Source organism: Cajanus cajan, chromosome 7, assembly GCF_000230855.2.
Source record: "Cajanus cajan strain Asha chromosome 7, NIPB_CcT2T_4, whole genome shotgun sequence".
In the NCBI taxonomy this organism is placed as follows: domain Eukaryota; kingdom Viridiplantae; phylum Streptophyta; class Magnoliopsida; order Fabales; family Fabaceae; genus Cajanus; species Cajanus cajan.
The window spans coordinates 42,433,655-42,457,443 of NC_138523.1; the positions used below are offsets into that span (position 1 = coordinate 42,433,655).

The window sequence follows — 23,789 nt, forward strand, 5'->3', positions numbered from 1 at the left end:
TAAGATGCTTCTATTTCTTTATCTTGCCAAATTTTGCAAGTTATAAACAATGGCGATGTGACAAATTTTAGTAATACAATTCTATCTATAATATGGATACGACCACCATTTGGGTGTGATCCGTATCACATTATCATAGGAAAAATAATTTCTTGATGTGACAAACATAACAGATTTAGAGGCCTAATTGGATAAAGTGGATAATTTAAAGACAGATTATAATTTAAGCCAACTACATAAATCAAACTTGGCGACGAGACACTTACGACATGGAGGTTGTGAAATCATGCAATAGCGATGTGTATCAAACTAAAATTTCCATAATCTAGTGACAACAGGCCATGAAAACTTGGAAAAAGTAAAGTTCAGGAAATCTGACACATTAATGATGTTAACTCACCATCATATTTGCATTGGAAATTCAAAAATGAAACCTTAATTACGTAAAATTTATAAAGGCTCAATTTCCATCATGCGTCATGTGATACTACGGACGCATACTGTCTATGCTTAGAAATCCAGCAGCATATACAACCGGATCAGATTAGAAAACAAGGAAAAAAAGGACATTATCATTCATCATTGGCGGCAAAAATAAACTTGCACTTAAAAAACGTTGGTTTAGATCTCCTTGCAGTAAAGATATACATTTGCTAAAGGAAGCAATACAACTTGTGCGCATGGAAAAGACGAAGAAGAAAGGTCTTCAAATTAAGCATACCAATTTACATTGCCCTTTGTGATCACACTTCAAAAAAATAAAACCTATGCTCTTATCCTTTAAACTGCCACTCCCGACGGCACATGGGACAATGCGCTTGTGATGTCTGAGAATTCACCCATTTCAGGATACAGTGCAAATGAAATGCGTGATTGCATACACCCCAAACTGTGAAAAAATAGGTTTAAACTAATTACTGATATAAATATTCACAGAATATTGCAATTTGATCAATTAAGTCAGTTAGACATTTCTTCCATGCAACTCTGTTAGTTAGAAAAAGATATGATCGTTATCCATATATTAATGCATTTCTTAATAGAATTATGTCAATATGGCTTTATTGTCCACAGTAGAATTATATCATCTTAATCCCTGTTCTTCGATAATTCCTTCAAACTCCTTGAGTATGCATAAAACTACTTAAACTGTCACTATGGATGTCAGCGACAATAGCATCTTTGCAGCAGTTCAACACATTCAAATCAGGGGAGCTAGAGAACTTTAAACTTAAGTATCAGTATATAAGTGGAACTACAAATGATGTTTGTAGAAATCCTAATGTATCTGTAGTCAAGAAAATTGGAAAATCCTAACATGATAACATTGCAATCTCAATCATCCTACCTAACAAGTAACCAGTGGACAGAGTTATTTGCTGTAGCTGCCCTACATGTATAGACCCCAAAAAGTAATAAGAGGGACTGTTTTAGAAACCTACAAACTTGTAACTTGTAAGCAAAGCTTGAAATCTTCATCCACAACATGTTGATTGTTAGTTGGATAAAATCCACGTTGTGGTAGGTGTACTAAACAAACTACTATAAATCTGTTCTGAGGCTACCTTAAGACCCCACATTACAATCACCGTCCACACAAATTCATTTACTTAATATAGGCTAATATGTGAACAATGAAATCAAGCATTTACATGTTTGATTAGATTAATCAAGGAATATAACCAAGACAATTTGGTGCAAAATATATTAACGATGAAAGTGGCCAAGTACAATATTATCATCAGTAGCTTACTCAGTGGGCAGTCATCCCCAGGAAGTTTACAGTCAGGACAACACCCATCAAAGGCCATCCTACAAATCCCACATGTTTCATCCTGAGCATCCCAAGTCCACGAAGCAACGGCATGCCATCTATATTTGACAAAAGAGAACAAGGAAATTCAGAATGTGCTTGTTTTCGTTTGCAAACCAAGTGAATAGACAGAAAACTAGAGAAGCTGAAAATTTGGAAAAAAAATTATGTTAAATTTGCTTGGTATAACATAAATTTGGAGCAATTGAAATTTGAAAGTGCAGTGCAACCCAATTTCACACCACTAATACAAGTTTTGTCTCTCCTTACGTAGCCTAAATGTAGACAGAAAATTATTTTCCACCTACTTTTGTCCACTCCACCTATGACCTAACAAGTATTGCCAGCTAAAATACAAAACCTTTCCACCTCAATTCTTTTTCACTAACTTCCCTAATTCTCCACCTTTTTACTACAAAGCAATTGAAATTTGAAAATGCAACATATCCTCACTGCCACAGCACGAAAGTAAGCTAAAAACAAGTTTCCACACTCAACCCAATCAAGCCATTTCCATGTGACTTCATCTTCTCTTCCCTCCTTATTTTCTATCTTCACTAACAAGCACAACCCTCATTACTCATCCAGAAAGTTTCAGTCAAGGAATTACTTGAAAGACAGTAAGCACAACAAGTTCATCATTACATAAAAGTTATGTTGAAGAGAGAGAGAGCATACTCTTTTTAGAAGTACAGCAGATACCCAGGTAGAGAGACCTTTGTCAAGAAAAAACATTTTTTTTTGTTTTCCACAAATACCCAATTCTCGATATATTATGGACAAGAATTAGGCTGAAAGTAAAAGCGCAGAAATTTGAAAAATACAACAGCGGTAAGCAAAGACAAAAACATGTAAGATGGAAGAATAGTGAAAGAAAGGGTTAAAAGATAAACGAAGAAGAATGGGGGTTTGAGAAGGATACGCAAGATGTTGACTTTCATATTCGTTCCCACCAACAGCAAATAGAAGATGAGGGGTAGGGTTTGTGCGAATGCGGATTGGAGACCAAAATTTGAAATGGGAGAGAGGGATGCGCCTTCAATCAACGCTGGTTGCATAAAGTTGGATGGCTTCATTTTGACGGTCTCTGTATAATTATATAATTAATAAAATAAAGAGGATGAATTTTTTTACTGTACGAGTAAATTTCCTTATTATTATTCTGTTTAATAACTCATATTTTACATTAAATTTTAATAATTTAATTGTTCAATTTAAAGTTCTTAATACATAGATCAAATCTGCAAATTTGCATATTTGATCTATATATTAAGAACTTTAAATTGAACGGTTGGATCGTTAAAATTTAATGTAGAATATGTGTTATTGAATAGAATAAGTTTACCCAGACTTACTTCTGGAATAAAAAGATTTCTCCTCTAAATTAAAAGGGTAAATCACCTTTTATAATTTCCCATGAAAGTATTATTAACTATTAAGTGTGTTAGAAAAATTTAGGTCGACTTGTCGTATAATATTTTATTCGTAAATTTTTTTATTTAATTTATAATTTTATGATTTTATTTTTTATTTTGTAAAATTTATAATTTTAATTTAATTATTGAATATTTATTTGTTAAGTATTAAAAATTATAACATTTATTATAATTTAATATTAAATAAATGATGTGATGATTAATATTTAATATCAAATTCCATGTTTTGTTCTTATAAAAGTGATAAAGAATGTGTAAATAAGATAAGAATAAGATCCAAAAGTTTATTTAACTTAAAATCAATAAACATTAATTTTTTCATCATTTACTTAATATCATTTTTTAACCAATTTATTCAATATTATATATCATTTGTTTAATGTCATGATAAATTTTTTTTATAATTTTAAATATTAATAAATAAATATTTAATTATTGGATTATAATTATGAATATTTTCTAATTAAATGACTAAAATCATAAAATTAAAATTAAAAATCAAAATCTCATTAAATATTTTAGAAGATTAAATGTATAATCTCACATTAAATATAACACAAATATAAAATAGTGAAGATATAAGATTAACATAGTTCGATGTTAGGAGATTATGGCAAACATATCACTCACACAACTAATTAGTAATAAGTAAATATCATCCCTTAAAAGACTTGTGTAATACACGACATATACATTAATAACTAATTTCGACAAAAAAATATTTCGTTAATTGATGTTGTTTGCAAAAGAAATAAAAATTGTGCAAGAGAGAGATAAAGTTCTTTTTAGTATTTTGTTAAATAGTTAAAAGGTGGTTTAGATTAGAAATAATGATATGATATGTTAATGTTGGGATTAGACTTCATCGAATCCCACTCTGATGCATTTTAATCACTCAAATCTTCTTTTACATTTAATATTAATGTTAATTTATTAGTTTACTTAAACCGTAATTTCTTAGAAGAAAGAGTCTGTATGTTTCCTTATTAAGCATTAATCACTTTAATACTTAATAAAAAAACATAAATTAATAAAGAGTTTAAGATAACTAATAGGTCAAGTTATATTCCTACACTAGTAGAAAATTAATCTTTTACGTCACCTCTTTATCGTCGGACATATAAAAACTGACGTAAAAAAGATGCGGTGACATTTTTGTAATTTTTTTGAACTCTTTTACGTCGGACTTGGTAAGGTTCGACGTAAAATTTAAAATCTACGTCGGATGTATCCTGTGTCCGATCACGTCAAACCCTACTAAGTCCGACATAAAAAAGGTTGAATGCATATATGCTTACCACTCCAAACCTGGATGACTTCATTTCTTGTGCCCTATTCACTCTCTTCATTCTCATTCTTTCAAAGACAACTCTTGCTTGAAAAGTTGAGTCCTCAGAAAACACAACTCCCTTTCAAGCTTTAACCGACCCAAACCCGAATCAAATCCAGATGCCTCACCAGAAAGTTCTCCTTTCATTTATCCGATCATTCGACTAAGGCATTCAATTCTATGCCACTAAAGCTTCATGCCATTGAAGACTGGTCTCGAAAGCAATTAGTAAGCGAACTAGGATCTGCAGCGCGCCTCAGTGTATTTGTAAACAAGAGAGTAAAAGAGTTTCTTCAGCACGTTTCTGTATCTGGAACGGCCCGTTCTGCAACCAGAACGACCCGTTCTGCTTGTAGTCTTTATTTGTTAATTGTCCATCTAGAATGGGTTGTTCTAAACCAGAATGACCCATTCCAGATGAACAATTAACAAACAAAGACTGCAAGCAGAACGGTCGTTTTGGTTGTAGAACGGGTCGTTCCAGATGCATTAAATTTGTGCCTTCGCAATTTTACGTCGGACCTTGGTAATGTTTGATGTAAATTTACGTCAGCCATCACAACCGACGTAAATTTACGTCTCTCGCATTGACGTCAAATTTTTTTGCGATGTAAAACCCCCAAAATAACCGACATAAAATACCTCTTTTGTACTAGTGCTAGTTACAAGCTCCATTAGGTATTTTGTTTCAGTTCAAGATTACAAAAAATATTTTTCAATATCTAACGAATCAAATATCAAGTTATAGTTGATCATTCCACAACAAACATTAAGAGTAGAAATAAAATACTAACATTAAAATGAAAACACACACAAACATGCACACACACACACACACACACATATATATATATAGGAGAGATTCGTTTACTCAAAGAGTAAGTCTATCTATACTTACTCCATTTAATAACTCATGTTCTACATCAAATTTCAACGATCCAATCGTTGAATTTAAAATTTTTAATCCATAGATCAAATCTGTAAATTTGTAAAAAATTTGCAAATCATTTGATACTTTATTTCATTAATTCAAATTGATAGATAATCATAAAATTATCTTATACATTGATTTGAATTAATGAAATAAAGTATCAAATGATTTTCAAATTTTTTAAAAATTTGCAGATTTAATTTATGCATTAAGAACTTTAAAGTCAACAGTTGAATCGTTAAAATTTGATGTATAGAACATATATATATATATATATATATATATATATATATATATATATATATATAAACAATACAAATTAAATGAGAGTTCAGTTTATTACATCTATCACAACAAGAATGAACTTAGTTTCTCATTGTCATAAAAAGTACAAAAAAGAAAATAAGATTAATGATGGAAGATGTAGAGTCAAGGAGAAGATTGAAGGTGATAAAGAAAATCTTAAAAGCCTCCATAAGAGTTCCAAAACTAGTCCTAGTCGAGAATGGTTGAAGAATGATCCAAACCTCTCAAAGAGAAAGGACAAAATTGAGTTGAAAATGCCATGTTATAAAAATAACGCTTGATGCAAGTTGACCCACACTAGGCGTAGGCATCACAATAAATAATGGATGTTTTTTTTCTTTTGTCAAGATTGCATTGTGTGGGTAGTGTTGTGCCTGACACTAGCGAGATAAGGACTCTGTACCAATGTGGCATCGGATGTGAGTAGAGTGGCGCCTAATGCTAAAAAGCCTGATGCTCTCTGACAGGATGACATTGGTGTAGTTAGGGTGGCACCTAACGCTATTTGCAATCTTCAATCTTCACTTCATGTATCTTTTCTTGCTTAACATGCTCCAAATTTACTTCTTGATGAAATGTTAGACAAAATAATGGGGATTAGTGGATTAATTAGATTATGGTAGCTAATATCCAGTTAATTACAAAAAATCATCAAAATGAAGATTGAGCTAGTTAAAAGTTAAAGAAGAGTTGATTTTGTTAATGTAAAATGACCAACAATTAAAAGTAAAAATTAATATTATCATTTGACATATCTTTTGCCTACTTCTATAGGAACATCTCAAAAGGTATTTATTCATTTAAACACATTACAAGTTTTTCTGGATAAACTTAAGAAACTCTTCCATTACAAAACCCACCTCTCACTTAGGTTAGTGACCCACTTTCTCTCATTGGGTTGTGATCCTCCTCTCTCTCAACGGGTGGTAACCCCTTCTGGATGCATGGTGACTCTTTGTCTCATAGTGAATAACCAATCTCATTACAAGATTCTCTATTTATAGAAGATGAAATAACCATTTACTTGTGTCTCTTCATCCATGACTCTTTGTTTATGATTTTTCATTCATAATTCTTCATTCATGACTCAACTTTTCACTCATGATTCTTTATTTATGATTGAAAACTTTGGACTGATTTAATTTTCAACACTTCTATTCCAAACAAGTTCTTAATAAACTTTGGACTTCTAGTAGGATTCATCAAAGATATTTTAATTTGAAGTGTGATAAGGGAATGAAAAAAGAATAGTTGGTTAAATGTTGATAGCAAATTCTTTTTATCCATGTGCTAAGAGATAAATGCAAAAAATCAAGTAGGAGTAACATGAGTTCTTGAGAGGATGCCACGAATAGGACTCAAGCAAGGTGGATCAAATGAAGAATGCTCAAGAATATTTCATATAATGTGGTAGGCTGTAATCTGATAGCAAAAGATAATTATATCAAGCAACAATAAGTTTAACATAGATAAGATATATTATTGAGTTTGATGATACAAGGGAAAAAAAAATAATTGATAGAAATTGAAACTGAGAACATAACAATTTCTTCCTGAAGATGGTTCGATTGTTAGGAAAAGTCCAACAAATGTGTGATAAAAATGAATCAAATGGAAGTTACTCAATCAGAAGAGGTAGAGGGAATTGCATGCATAAAACTTGAAGAATTAAAAACCTTTAAACATTTCTTGATTTAAAGTGAATTAATTGAAATTTTATTATTTGACAGAGTTAAATTATGATGCGAACTCTACATGGTGGTATAATTCTTAATTGTTGTTAACAAAATTTTACACAAATAGTCAATACTATTTAAATTGCAGTTAATTAGCATCTTATTGTAGTCACAATCCTGGTTGCAGCAACTATTATAACTATATATCTTAATTATTGACTACACAGGTTTAAGCTGAACTGCAAAGTAATTAGAACCTTGAAAATAACAATTTATGTGTAATCCTAGCATTGCAATTGCAATTTTCACTCAATTCCATTTTATTGAATTGGAATTGATATTATATATACTTCTACATTTCAATTGTAATTGTAATATTGTAATAAATTCTTATTGCTTTAAAGTGCCAAACACGATATCTCTCTCGTCTCTTGCATTAAGATCAGAAAATTTACCATGAGTTTTATTTAAATGTTCTCAAAGACAAAGGCCATGCCTGTACTCATGTAACAAACCAATAATATAAACATAGAGGTCGAGCCTCTAATTATTGAACACTTAATTTCACAATGCAAAGGTAGAGGTCATGCCTCTAAACACTTAGTAATTAAACTAACAATTAATTGAGTGTAACCATCTTATTTAGTTATTTAATTTCAATCCCCTTCTTATTCTTCTCAATGAGCTTATCGAGTTTTTTCAGTTCTTCAACATTATCTGGTAGGTCTTTACCTTGCATGTACTGGAACAAGGACAAGGTCGTTTCCTTCTCACAATTTTCTTGACGCAGCTTCTTTAGTCGATCACGTGCTTTGTCAATCCTCTGCATGATGAAACTCTCTTGGTTGATATTCTTGTTTTGATCTAACACAGCTTCATTCAAATACTTTTCAATCATTTGCTTCGCCCTCTCTGGATCTGGCCAAATCTCTGGCTTGGATTCGAAAGAACTCGAAATTATAGCACATGCTGGAATCCCACATAGGATGGTGAGTTCACTCACCTTCTTAATGATACCTTTCTTCCTTTTCTTGTACGTGGTTTTTCTTGCTGTGTTGTCCGAGATAAAAGCTAGTTTCACTTTCTTCCTAGTCATGGCTGCAATAGAGAAGAAAGTAAAAAAAAGAAAAAAAATTTAGAATATTTTATGCATTATTTTCCCACAGAAATAGGGTTTATAAAGAGTTATCCCACCTATCGATTGGAATTTTACAAATCTTTATTTGGAAAATTGATACAACTATTTCCAATTCCAAACAATGACTTATTTAAATATATATTTATTTTTATTATTATTTTACAATGAATGTATTGGTATATATTTGATCCGTTTGATTAAACTTAAAAATAAATATTTCAAGATAAATATTTTTTTTAAAAGTTATTATTTAAAAAGTAGATAAGAATTATTTCTTAAAAAATATAAAAAATTTACTTTTTTAAAAAAAAAAATTAAATAAATACTAAAATAATAAAAAATTATTTTATTAAAAAATTATTTAAACAAATAGGTCCATTATCGAAAATAATTAGAAGCCATATAATGTGTACCATGAATTCTACACCTTAACACATTTTCGGTTTAGAGAATATGCAAAGTGTGAAATTTACAGGCATGTATAATAAACGACTTAACAAGATAGAAATTCAGACAAGGTTATAACTTCAAATTCTAGTGTGATCGTTATAATTATGATTAAAAAATCATATTCTATTATTGTAATAAATTAAATGCACATTCACTGAATTTTACCTTTTGTTTAAATAGTTATCAGATATAACTTTTTTTTTATAAGAAAACTAGCTAGCTCTTTTATATAAATGGATGCATGAATTCTATAAGTATAGAGTCATTTAATGAAAATAAAACCATAACTATTCTATTACGGTGTAAATTGTAATAACGTTGGTTGCACTAAAGATATTTTTCAACCAATAACTAAAAACACTATTTTCTTTTATGTGTAGAGATCACACCAAAGTGTATTTTGCCTCTCCCAACTTAATTCAGTATGCTTAAGGAGGTCAGTTGTCTACTAATTGTGTTGGGCTTTATTGTTGGAGTTTATTTTTTTCCCCCAACATATTACAGAATATATAAATAGTCATAATATTATTATGTACAATTTATGAAACTTTTATTTACAATATATAATAATTTATATACTATATAATATTATATTAAATTTTTATTTAATATATTATCTTATATATTTAAAATAATTTTGACATATAAATTTAAAGTATATTAATAATTAAAATGTTAAAATCATATAATTATATTTTTTAAAATCATATATATCTTTAAGAATAATTGTATTTATTTTTAATGACACAATAATTTTTTCATTTAACACAAATTATATCTTATCAGAACATTAAATTAAAATTTACTTTTTATAAAAGTGTATTTAATTTTAATAAAATAACAATTTTTTCATTTGATGATAATTTATATCTTATTCTAATATTATTTGATTCAGGCCAAAGACACGAGGAGATCATAAAACAATGTTATCATCAGTATTTGAATAAAATTAAAATTTATCTTACTCTTATCCTGTTTTATTCTTATCATCACTTTATTTCAATATTTTATCCTTTTTAACATGTCTAAATCACTAAACAAAATAATATAAAATAAACTCAATAAAGTCTACTCATAATCGCTCCTCATAAACTTAGCAATAAAAAATTTGTGATAAAATTAAAATATTATATAAAAAATTTAAAGTTAATTACAATATCAACTATTGATTCTCTAACTAATGGTTATAATTACTCTTAAATAAATAGTTTTGTATTATAAATTATTATCTATTTTTTAATATATATATATTATCTTTTTAAACTATGTTTTATTTTGAAAGTTATCATATAATCAAATAAAAATCACGGGAAACATATAAATTTCACTTCAAGATTGTATCTCTAGTTTTTGTGTTTTTAGAGTCTCATAAGGAGGGGATGCATGCAGATTTTGTATGCAACATGTGACTTTTTTTAAGAGAAAAGAAAAAGAGAAATAAAGAATATGAGACTTGATGTGTTTTATCCCATCACAACTTTTAACTTACAAATACTACTAGATTCTTGTTTATATTTATTAAAATGTTATTATATATTAAATAAATATGTTATTTTGTAATATTTTTTTATAAAAATGTCATTATAGATAGAATAACATTTTTTATTAATATTATTCTTTTAAAATATTTTCAAAATCAAAGTTTCATATCAAGTAAAAATATTTCATATAGGTTATTTTGTAATATATTTTTTTGAAAAATGTTACTATAATTGCTTATAAAATCAAAGTCTTACATTGAATAAAAAAAGTATATTTCTCTTATCTCTAATTATTACCCATAATTAAAGTCTCACATCGAATAGATTAATGACTCATAAAGAGTATATATAATCATATAGTTATACTTAAGATAAATGAAATTTGATTTTTTATATATAATTAGTAGTTACTAACTAAAAATGTCTTCTCCTAAAAAATAATTAAGAATGTTTTTAAGAGGCATAAAAATATAATAATTATTAATAATATAAAATTTATTATCATTTTATAAAGTTAACAAAATCTTGGCAACATCATAAAAATGTTACAAAATACTACTTTGATAACATTTGAAAAATATTTTCTAATTATGTAAAAATGTAAAAGTCTTTAACAACTAGTAACATGGACTATATAGGACATTTGATAATATAACAAATTAGTAACATTTAAACATAATTAAGTAACATTTTCAAATATTGCTAAAATTATTTGTATTGTAGTGAAAAAAGTGTATATAGTATTTTAATTTAAAAGATGAATGGTTACCCCTCCAACTTTAGGATGTTTTGATGATAACATAATCTATGTATTTGAATCATTTTCAAGGTAGTATATCATTTGAAAAGACATCAATTTGAAAGCATTGTCTGATCAGGATGAAACCTATTAGATTGTGTCTAATTTGTGTTTAATGAACTAATGTCGTCTCAATTTGACCGTTCTTTGCGGTTTGTAACAACTTATGACATCTTTGGTATTAAAAAAGCAAGAAATGAGAGAAACTGTTTCACTAATTGAACTAAACTTCACCAACTCAAAGACAAAAGTTGCACCGACTCTGACTTCTCTGTAAAAATTGCCTTTGACCCACCAAACCTCCAGAAAAAGCCTTCTCATGATAATAATATAATCTTCAAAGATTTCAAGTTCCTTGATAAGAGTCACAATGGATTCACACTCTAAAAAGCGGGACTCAAGACCTTTTAGAGAGAGAAAGATCTGAAAATTCTCAATGTATATATTCATCTCCAAAAGTGATTAAAGAGTTCATTATTAGGCATGAGAAGTGTGACTAAAGGGGAGTATGTGAAGCTCATAGGGAGGTGTAGAAAGCACCAAAGTGACATCTCCCTCTTAGACTTCACACAAACCTACTTGTTACATTTTCTATTTACAAAATACACCTTCCAAAATTACTAAATAAATCCCTAAAAGAAAAGTCACAAAACTACTCTAACCTAATTGACCCCTAATAAAAAGTCAAAGAAAGAGAATAATATTTACAAAAGAGAAATGGACTATTCATCAATAATCTTAAAGTTCAAAATGAGCTTATGTATTCTATCTTCACATCTAGCCTACTCCTTTTAGTTCTTTTTAGACATAATCCTTCATGATTCTATTAACTCTCCTACCAAATAGGACAAGATGTGATAAAAAAAAAGTGCATTAAATGTTACAATTTAGTGCTCTAACAAATATATTCAAAACAAAGTTCTATAAATAAAGTGCATTTGCATAAAGATTGAAGGTGAAGAAGAAAAGAGATGTTGAAGCACCAATGGTCATCTCCCTTTTAAGACTATTATATATACTAGAGATCTCTCAAGATAGAAAAACGAACTCGTGATCCATATTTATTTTTTTATTTTAAATTTTTCACTTGCGTTTACTTTGTAAAACTTGTCTTTAAGAGGAATATAAGCCTTTGTATATTTTCTTTACTTGTTTTTTTTAAAGAAGCTTAAAAAGGCTTTGTCTATAAGCAATACAAGGGTTTAAAGTCAAAGTGACGTTAGATCAAAGGACGATCTTAGATCTCTTAGAAATATAAGTTTTAATATTAACAAACTTGAACGTTTTTGACAAAGAAATATTTTTAGGATCATATCAGAAAGACGATTAATTATAATGACGTGTAGTTTTTCAAACGAAACACTTTATTTGTCTAAGACAAAGGCATTAAATATATATTGTATTATTTTTGATAATCAAATCATCTATGCCTATGTTATTCCTTAACACATCGAATGAATAAAAGTTTCTTTGGAACTTGAATTTCAAGAGAGGAACGAAGATTTGCTTTTCGTTTTAGAAAAACAAGTAGCTATATCAAAGTGTGCAAAGTCACAAATAAAGTCATTTTTGACTGACACATGCAACAATTCATCCCGTTTTACTTTAAAGGTGATAAGTAACTTCCTTGATTAGGTAAGAAGTGACAATTTAGTAAAAAAACATTTAATACACCAACAAACTTTTTACTCTACAAGGAAGGCAGTCGAAGCTATCCCACAAGTGACTGAAAGATTTGCAATGGTCATCTTCATCAAGAACATATAAAGAAGCTTGAAGACTCATAAAAAAATAGAGAACAATGGTTATAAAAATTCATTTCATTATTTTTCTGTAAAACTCTATGCTTAATTGTTGTATCACGTCTTGTGACTAAGACAAAACTATTATTATTATCCAACTTTAACTTTTGTATTATACCTTGAAGCCTAAAAAAGTTTTGTTGTAAAAAGTACTTGATTATTAAAGCTTGGAGAAACCTTGTGGTTCAAAATACACATGAATAGTTGCTTAAGAGACAAGTCAAAGAATAATTAAGTTGAACAAAAAATAATTTGTGAAAAAATACTTGTATCTTTGCAAAGATAGTAAATTTTGATCAAGTTGATGAATAACTAAACACAGTTTCAATAGTTGAAAGAAACCGGTATAAATGATGTTATTCTATTCCACTTCTCTTTTAGTATTTTTTTTTTCTTACATAGTGCTTTAAAATTGAAAGTATAATATAGGTTGTGGTTGATGGTTGTAGGGTGAAGTCTTCATAGAAAGATGTGGATGAAAGGTTAGGCTATGGGTGGTATTACTTGTGTCAAATTTTCGTTGTGAATGTTTCTAGCTGGTGTGTCTCTCTTGTTTCTTTTCAAGGAGAAGAAGAAGTGGAGGTCTTAAATTCGTGGGCTTTAATTTGATTTTCTCATGTAACATCTCCAACCAATTGTGCTTTTTCTTTCTCAATTCTCTCGATTCCTGATTTATTTTCCTCTTGGTTCATCTAAGCCAAACAATGTTTCTGTGTATGCATGGCATATTATGGGCTCCTTCGTTCTTCAGTTTGGCCACTAGTCCTCGATGTTTGGCTCCCCTTCTTTTGAGTGTTAGTGTCAAAAAATACTTATTATTTATAATATCATTTAGAGATTACTGATTGTATAGTTTGGAAAGGCATTGAATTATATATTTTGTTGTAATCTGTTGCGGCTAATGAAGTCATTTAATTAGGTTGAAGGGATTATGCATAGTTTATTTATTAAAGAGTAAAACCTTAACATCATCGTGTAACTATAATCAGATATAAAGCATAATAAGTGTGGTATAAAAATTACATATTCCAAGGGTCTCACACTTAGCACAAGCGTGCCCTCTTCACATAATTTTGCATCAAACCCAAACTTTGAGCATGATTCAGGCTTTTTTTTTTTTTTAATGATTTAAACCTAAAATATATTTCTTTTTCATGGTTCTTGAATATTAATATATTTGAATAACATAAAAATTTTATATATTTTTTAAAAATATCTTCTATAAAAAATTAGAATTAATAAAAATACCAGTTTTATAATAAATTATTGAAATTTATTTTTAAAAATATTTTTTTACATTTTAAATTGATGGTTGATATTTTCAATATTAATTAGGTTTTTAAGAAAATATATTTAGTGTATACATACATATATATATATATATATATATATATATATATATATATACATGATAAATATTATATATATATATTATATATATTTTTTTTTGATTTCGATATATATATATATATATATATATATATATATATATATATATATATTTTTTTTTTTATTTATTTTTTTTTTTTTTTGAAAAAATTGGCCTCCAAACACTGAACTCTGGCTCCGTCTGGCTCCGTCCCTAAGAGTAGGGTTATAAAAATAGGATTCTTACCCTATATTTCTAATGTTGTAAATTCAGAATCTTAGGAAAGGATTTTAAAAGTTTTTATATTATAAAATAGTTTTGTGATATTTAATTAAAAAAATTTTAATATAAAAATTTATGTAGTATTTAATTAAAATAATTAATATTTTTTTAATAGTATGTCAAAAATTGATAATTAACATTTATTTTAAAAAAGTATGTTGGTAAGAAATTTTAATGAGTTATCTTAATAAATGAATTTTGCAAGTGATTTTAGTAGAATTTTTTTATATAATTTACTTATTCAATAATTTTATCAAAATTATTAAGATTTTGCATAACTTTTTTTCTTGTTTATTTTTTCTCTCTCTTTTTTTAATTATATTTTTTCTTTGTTATTTTTTTTCTTTCTTTCTTATCTCATTTTTTTTCTCTCTTTCTCCCTTTCTCTCTCCTTCATTTTATCTTTTTTCTTTCTTTCTCCTCTCTTCATGTTTTTCCTATCTTATCTTCTCTCTCTCTCTCCCCCACTCTCTTTCCTCTTGTTTATTTCATATTCTTTTTTATTTTTTTCACCTCTCTCATTTATTTCTTTTTCTTCTTCTCTCTATTTGTTTTTCTATTTTTTTATCTATTAATATTTTTTATTACATTTTTATCTATCAATATGTATGTATAATTTACCAAAGTTTGTTTTTAATTATTTAATATTTAAAATTATTGTTGAATTATTAAATATTATACATTGTTAAAATTTTTAAATTATTAAATTTTAACAAATATTTGTTTTTAATAAAATTAATATTAAAATATCAAAATTTTAAAATATATTAAAAATATATTTTAATAATTCTATTAGTTAATGAATATCATAAATTTGATCGTATTATTCAAATTTTATAGTATGAATGAGAAAATATAAATATATAGAAAGTTCTATATATAGAGAAATGTTATTTAAGAGAACATGGAATCAAAATCAATTATTTATTAAAAAATTAAAAAAATTTATTAATTTTATTTTCTTTAATCAAACCTTGTCATTCATTTTTTTATTAATTTTATTATTTTTAAAAATCCATATTATCCTTTTGAAATCTAATAAAATCTTTTAAAATTAAATAAATTCTTAAGATACAAATTTATTAAAATTTATATTACAAAATCTTGATTAAAAAATTCTTTTAGAAAAATCTTAAAAGTCATTATATTTCTACAATTTTTTTTTTAAAATCTCAAAAAATTATTAAATTCTTATAATTTTTTTTAAAATCTATAAAACTTTTTCATGGCTTTTCATTCTCTTCCTATCCTTTATGGGAAAATGAACCAAGCAACAAAATTTTATGAAACATTTTCCACTTCTCTCATTTTTCTCTCCAATTAAACATTATGAAAATATTTTAATTAGTTAATTATTATTGAGTTATTTTAAAACAAAAGTTACATGCTAAAATATAAAAAAATTATAATTTTGTATTAGGATGTAGATTAATATATATATATATATATATATATATATATATATATATAGTTCATAAACTTTGATGCAAATAACTATATTGAAGAATAAAAATTATTTACGCATTTATCATCTTTAGGTTTTATATAATTATTTGTACTGGTTAAATTATTAATAAAACGTATCTAATTTTTTTTATCTATCATTTGAAATTTTACTAATTAATTAATATTAAATTATTTTAAAACAAAAGTTACAACCTTAAAATGGAAAAAAAAAATCCTTTTGAATTACGATATAGATTAATTTAGATTATTATAATTTTCTTTTGAGAACTTACAAGTAATTTAAGTTAAAATGCAATTAATTATAAGATAATTATCATACATTATACCATTTTGATTTATGTATGATAAATAAGATGATTTTGACATATATATAATTTAAAATTTTTGATAATTTATTTAAATTATATTAAAATGTTTCTAAAACTTTTTTAACCGATGATTGCATATTTTAATAATTAATTAATATTAAATTATTTTAAACAAAAGTTAGATCCTATAATAGAAAATAAATCTTTTTTATTACTATTAGCATACAAAAGATACTCTTTGCCTCCGTAAAGTATTTTTAATAATAATAAATAATAAAGATTATATAATCATGAATAATTATTAAAAATACATGTGGTTACTTATGATACGAGAGAAATTTGGAGAGTAAAATCTATGCAAATAGAATTAGAAGTGATTATAAAAGAGTAAAATAATATAAGAAATGTGTACACAAAAATATTTATGGCCTTTATCATAATTATACATATAGATTAATTTAGATTACTTTTTTTTTTCTTATGGGGCTTACAAGTAATTTAAGTAAAAAACGTATTTAATAACAATATTTTCAACATAGACCGTAACATTTTGATTTATATATGCTAATTTTTTCCCTTAAGGATGATACTGACACATATATATATATATATATAGTTTATAAACTTAATTTGAAACAAAAAATTGTAATTGAAAAATAAAAGCTATTTAGAAATTTACTATCTTTATATTTTATATATTTTTCAAATTATTTATGTTCTCGATGAGATATAAATATACAAATTTCTTGTTCTGTATATATCATTGAATATTTTATTAATACATTAATATTAAATTATTTATAAAAAAAGTCACATCATAAACTGAAAAATCCGTTTGCATTAGGATATAATTTAATTTAGGTTATTTTTTCTTATGATAAATTACAAGTAATTTAAGTAAAATATAAAACAATAATCAGATATTTATCATAGGTTGGAGCCTTTTGGTTTGTATATATATGCTAATTTTTTTTGCCCTTATAGATGATATTAACATATATACAGTTTTGTTTTTGCTAAATTAACACAGACACACGCACGCACGCGCGCGCGCACACACACACACACACACACACACACACACACACACACACACACACACACACACACACACACACACACACACACACACACACACACACACACACACACACACACACACACACACACACACACACACACACACACACACACACACACACACACACACACACACACACACACACACACACACACACACACACACACACACACACACACACACACACACACACACACACACACACACACACACACACACACACACACACACACACACACACACACACACACACACACACACACACACACACACACACACACACACACACACACACACACACACACACACACACACACACACACACACACACACACACACACACACACACACACACACACACACACACACACACACACACACACACACACACACACACACACACACACACACACACACACACACACACACACACACACACACACACACACACACACACACACACACACACACACACACACACACACACACACACACACACACACACACACACACACACACACACACACACACACACACACACACACACACACACACACACACACACACACACACACACACACACACACACACACACACACACACACACACACACACACACACACACACACACACACACACACACATATATATATATATAGTTTACAGAATTTTATACAATTTTTTTTGGTGATAAAAATTTTGATACAAATAATTGTAATTGAAGAATTTTTTTTATATAAATTTATTACCTTTAGAAATTTATATTAAATTTTATTATTTGAGTTATCAACAAGATGTATCTACAACTTTAAGTTTTTGTATCTAAGATTAAATATTTTACTAAAATAATCAATTAAATGAATTTAAAACAAAAAATACACCTGAAAATAGAAAAAAAAAACTTTTTTTGGTTTTAGGATATATATATATATATATATATATATATATATATATATATATATATATATATATATATCAATTTATATTTTTGATATGAGAACATTTAAGCAATTTTAGTAAAAAGTTAATTCATAATAGGATATTAGCATAGAATTTAGAACTTTGATTTATATATGTTGATTTAATTTTTCCCCTTAAAGATGATATTCACTTTTTTTCTTCTAAAAAAGATATTGAATAATTTATAGTTTACAAACTTTGATGCAAATAACTGTAATCGAAAAATAAAACTTTTTAGAAATTTATTACGTTCAAGATTTATATTTATTTATATTATTTAAATTATTAATATGGTGAATCTGCGCCTTTTCCATTTATAGCCAATGGTCTTATATAAAGTAAGTAATATAAAAATTGAAATGACTCTATTAATTCATATCCTAATTAAAAGTACACAAGTTTATAATCTTTAGTGTCCCCTACTAATAAAATTATAATTGGTGAATGAGAAAGTAACTAATGCTTTCTTTTTAATATTATTAAAAATTTGAAAATAATTTTATTAATTGACAAATACACAAAAAAAGGCAAAATATGAGGTTAATTTAGGAGTTTTGATAACGTTAGTTGTTGAGACTTTTAGCAGTCACTTATTACTTCGTCTGTCATTATATTGGTATTTTTAACTGACTCATAAAATAAAATCCAGGCTGAATTGTTTTTCATTATTTTGAGAAAAAAAAAAGCATATTTAGTATAATTCTAACCGTCATAAAGTCAACCAAATTAATATTTTTATGTATATTTAAAAAAAATTTCAATGATTTTGTTAATATTTTATAAAAATATTATATTTAATATAATCAAATAAAAAATAGTTATTAAAATAGATTTTTATTAAGTCTACCTCCAACCTCTTTTCTCTTAAAAAAATTCTCTAACTTCTAATTAAATAGGAGAGCATAGTTTGTAACAGTTTATTTTTTGTTATATAATAAATAATGAAAGCCGTTTATATTAAAATAAAGTTTTTTTTAGGGAAATATTAAAATAAAGTTGAAAGCATATTTTGTGACTATAAATTAGTTTTTAATTACCAGTTTTAAGATATTATATTAATTTTAAAATACTGTATGAAAAAAAATATAATAATAAAAATAATATTAGAAGTTTAGAACTCAAATGCCATGAATACTAACCAAATCTCTACAGAATACAGAGACGGGTTTAACATTTTTCTTTAACATGTTCACACTTAACATGCAGATACTTGGCCTAATACTTTCACCCGAGAAGTCATGTAAATAATGGAGAAGTTTATTAATTTATCATAAGTTTCTTCAAGTTAAAATAGTTTTAATGACCTGAACAGTAACAAACATTGCACCATTTATATGATATTTCAATATGAAATGCTATGTCCATTCTGTGTTGTGTTTACTGCTAGGTGATTTAGGTCTTCAAAAAATAATTTTTTATATATATCATAATCAATTTCCGTTTATTAAATTTGATATCTAAAAATTTAGACTATAATTCATTATCAATGATCAATGAAAACAAAAAATATGAATATAAAATGTCAAATAAAAAATATAACTCTAATTAAAAAAATTAAATAAAAAATTGGAAGATTGATATAAAAATAAAAATATTAAATTATTCATAAATATTTTTATTTTTATTTTAGGCCTCAAAATTCTTATATATGACCTTGAGTCCATATTCTTTAGCTAAGTATAAACATGTTAAGGAAATATTTATATCTATAGCAAACCATTAAATTAATCTAATAATAAAAGTTAAAGTAATATGCACATGATTTTAAATTTAAATTTTGGTATAGTCATTATAATTTTAATTGATAAAAAAAATTATATAACAAATTATGTCTACATATATAAATTAGTTTAAATGAAGATGTTTTTTCAATTTTTATTTGATGTTTTGCGTAGGTTCTTATTAGATTAATTAAATTAGTTTATGAACACTCTTAATTGTTATTAACAAAAAATTAACAAATTATCAACTATTTAAATTGTGGATAGCATGACAACAATCACATGATGATTACAACAAGTACTGTAACCACATAACCTCGATTGCTGACAACATAGGCTTAAAGTTGGACTGTAAAATCATAGTAACCATGATGTGTCTACAATATAATTAAAATTTTGTAAATAATTGATATGTGATCCAAGTATAAGAATTGTAAATGTGTAATTTTAATTTAATTATATATATTTTTTTATTGAATTGGAATTGGTATTATATACCAGATTTCAATTACAATTGGAATATTCTAATAGATTCTTATTGTTTCAAAGTAGCATAAGTTTTTGAATAAAAGCATTACAATGGTTGGTAGAATTTTCAGTGAATTTTATTTAACTGTTCTGAAAGACACAGAGGTCACACATATACAGACATCAAATGTTTTGAAAAACAAAGGTCACACATCTACATACTGAACAAACTCAAACTATAAAGACAGACATGCATGTCTCTAAATACCAAACAAGCTCACAATATTAATGCAAAGACAGAAGATGAAAAGAGGTGGTGCCTCTAAACACTAATTAATACTAGCCTCACAATTGAGTGCAGCCAACTTATTCTCAATCTCCTTCAAATTCTTCTCAATAAGTTTGTCAAGTTGTTTCAATTCTTCAGCAGTATTTGGCAGGGGTTCACCTTGCATGTACTTGAACAAGGACAAATTCATCTCCTTCTCATCATTGTCATGACGCTGCTTCTTCAATTGGTCACGCGTTTTCACAATCCTCTGCATGATGAAGCTTTCTTGGTTCACATTCTTGCTTTGATCCAGCACAGAAGCATTCAAATACCTCTGAATCACCTCTTTGGCTCCCTCAGGACTTGGCCAAACCTCTGGCTGGGAATCAAAAGGACTAGAGATGATGGCACATGCAGGGATGCCACAAAGAATAGTCAGTTCACTCACCTTCTTGATCACACCCTTCTTTCTTTTCTTATATGTGACTTTCCTTGCAGTGTCATCAGAAATATAAGCAAGCTTCATCTTCTTCCTAGCCATAATTGTAATTGATGAGAAGAAAACAATATGATGTTAGAATCTTTTATGAATTATTCTCTCCAACTGTCTAGGCTTTATAGAGGTGTTTCACCCACTTTTTGAAATTTTGGATCTTTGTTTCGACACTTGATTCTGTTATCTATAGGACCAAACAGGAACTTGTTTAGGAATTTTCTCTCTCTGTATTTTACAAATATTGCATTGGTGTATTATATTGGAAAAAAAATAAAAATTGTGTATCATAAATTACCAATTCTTAATACGTTACCATTTTAATTTAGAAAATTTGCAAAATACAAAACTTTTAAGAACAGACATTTTTGCTCGAGTGCGTAAAATTAAGGCGGTCAACAATTTTTTTTTTTTACAAATATTTAACACAGTGATATATGTAAGACTTAAACTAAAAATGATTGATTAAGATAAAATAATTTGTGTTAGTTGATTTGTACATTTGGTGATATTTGTAATAAATTAAATGATTTTTTACCTTTTATTTTACATTAGAAGGTATAACATATATCTTTCTATAAAAAATTATTATTATTTTTAATAAAAGAGTGCATGAAATCTAGATGAATGGAAACAATTAATAAAAATCAGGCCATTACATATTTTTATATTGGATTTAGTTTCTCATAGGTGAAAATACTCCGTTTCGCAAATTAATTATATTTAAAATCGTTTATAATAAAAATAAATACATATATAATAAAATGTAAAGTTAATTTCAAACTCAACCGTTAATTTTTAATTAATAATTATTATTATTTTTTATTTTTTTTTATTTAAAGTGCACCATCAAATAAATAGCTTAATATTATTATATTTATGTTTTACGTTTCGTTTTATTTTAAATATCTTTCTTTTGAGATGATGTTTCATATTAAAATTAAAAGTTATAATGATCAGATCCAAATCTTGAGACATATATGTATGAATTTTACTTCAGGATCATATCTCTGGTTTTTCTTTGCTGATTTACATATACATTGTGAATTGGAATTGTTCAAGCTAAAATTAGCATTATCAGTTGATGAGCAAAATAATTGATAATATTTGAACGTAATCATAATTAAAAATACTTACTTTAAAGAGAGTTACTCATTTTAAATAATCTGGATCTATTCAATGGATCTTTGAATATTAACTATGAAAGAAATTAAAATACATGTCATTATGTAAAATGATTTTTCTCTTTCAAAAATATTGAAGATAAGTATAATTAATTAGGAATTAGTAGTTGATATTAATTTTTATAGATAAAAAAAAAACAATAATTAAGAATCACAGAAGAAAATAAGTTTCACTTTAAGGAGTCAATGATCTAATATATTTAAAATTTAATTAAATTGACTTATTTAACAAAAAAAATTATTTATAAAAAACTATTAAGCCTAATAAGATAATCTAATTATCTATATAGTATAATAAAAAATTAACATACATATTATATTATTAACAATATAATTAAATAAATAAATTTATAATATAAAAAATCAAATCATTATTATTATTGACTTTTTCACTGCTTTGTTCATACGAGATCAAAAAATCAAAAATAAAAATTTTAACAGTTGCATATTCATTAACTTTTTCCTTTTATCTTCATGATTGATTCTTTAGAATATCTAAATGGGATATAAGGAATATTTAACAAATTTTTTTATTTATAAGATTATCTTATTTTATTATAGCTTATGCCCCATTGTACATCACTGTACATGGGTATGCACAAGTTGCCCCCTCTTAAGTTAGTTTCCTTTTTAAATCAAAATTTTAATGAAAATGGAATAAACTATGTTTTTATTACACAAATTAAAAACTTGCATGCATATTTAAAAATAGATTCTTAGTTTATTTAATATTGTTAATGTAAAATAAACTTTTAAATATGCTAATAAGTTAGACTTTTAAGAAAGCCAAGTCATGCCTACAAAAAAAATCTATATAATAGATAATAAACGATTTTATAGAATAGACTCGACTTATATATTTAAAGTATTGTTTGACCTAGTCTATTTTCATCGTTATTAAGAATGTTTGACAAAAATGTTTATAGGCATCTCTCTATATATAGAGAGTGTATCGGGAGAGAGATGGGGGGAGGGGGAGGAAGAGAGACATAAATAGAGACATAAAGAGAGGGGGAAAAATTA

The 23,789-nt window shown here is 26.6% G+C and overlaps 3 protein-coding genes across 3 annotated transcripts; all 3 read right to left on the reverse strand.

The window, feature by feature from the left end:
- Nucleotides 1-544: 544 nt before the first annotated feature.
- On the reverse strand, nucleotides 545-2,467 carry LOC109788305 (anaphase-promoting complex subunit 11 RING-H2 finger protein). The gene is made up of 3 exons (XM_083059680.1): nucleotides 2,424-2,467; nucleotides 1,754-1,872; nucleotides 545-889 (listed from the first exon to the last, which is right to left on the reverse strand). The coding sequence occupies exons 1-3, from the start codon at nucleotides 2,453-2,455 to the stop codon at nucleotides 774-776; spliced, it is 267 nt and encodes an 88-aa protein (XP_082915806.1). The 5' UTR covers nucleotides 2,456-2,467; the 3' UTR covers nucleotides 545-773.
- A 5,671-nt stretch (nucleotides 2,468-8,138) lies between these two features.
- LOC109788303 (agamous-like MADS-box protein AGL80) lies at nucleotides 8,139-8,588 on the reverse strand. Its single transcript, XM_020346995.3, has one exon. The coding sequence runs from the start codon at nucleotides 8,586-8,588 to the stop codon at nucleotides 8,139-8,141; it is 450 nt and encodes a 149-aa protein (XP_020202584.1).
- A 12,162-nt stretch (nucleotides 8,589-20,750) lies between these two features.
- On the reverse strand, nucleotides 20,751-22,195 carry LOC109788299 (agamous-like MADS-box protein AGL80). The gene has a single exon (XM_083061225.1). It carries the CDS (start codon nucleotides 21,628-21,630, stop codon nucleotides 21,148-21,150), a length of 483 nt encoding a protein of 160 aa, XP_082917351.1. The 5' UTR covers nucleotides 21,631-22,195; the 3' UTR covers nucleotides 20,751-21,147.
- Nucleotides 22,196-23,789: the final 1,594 nt, after the last annotated feature.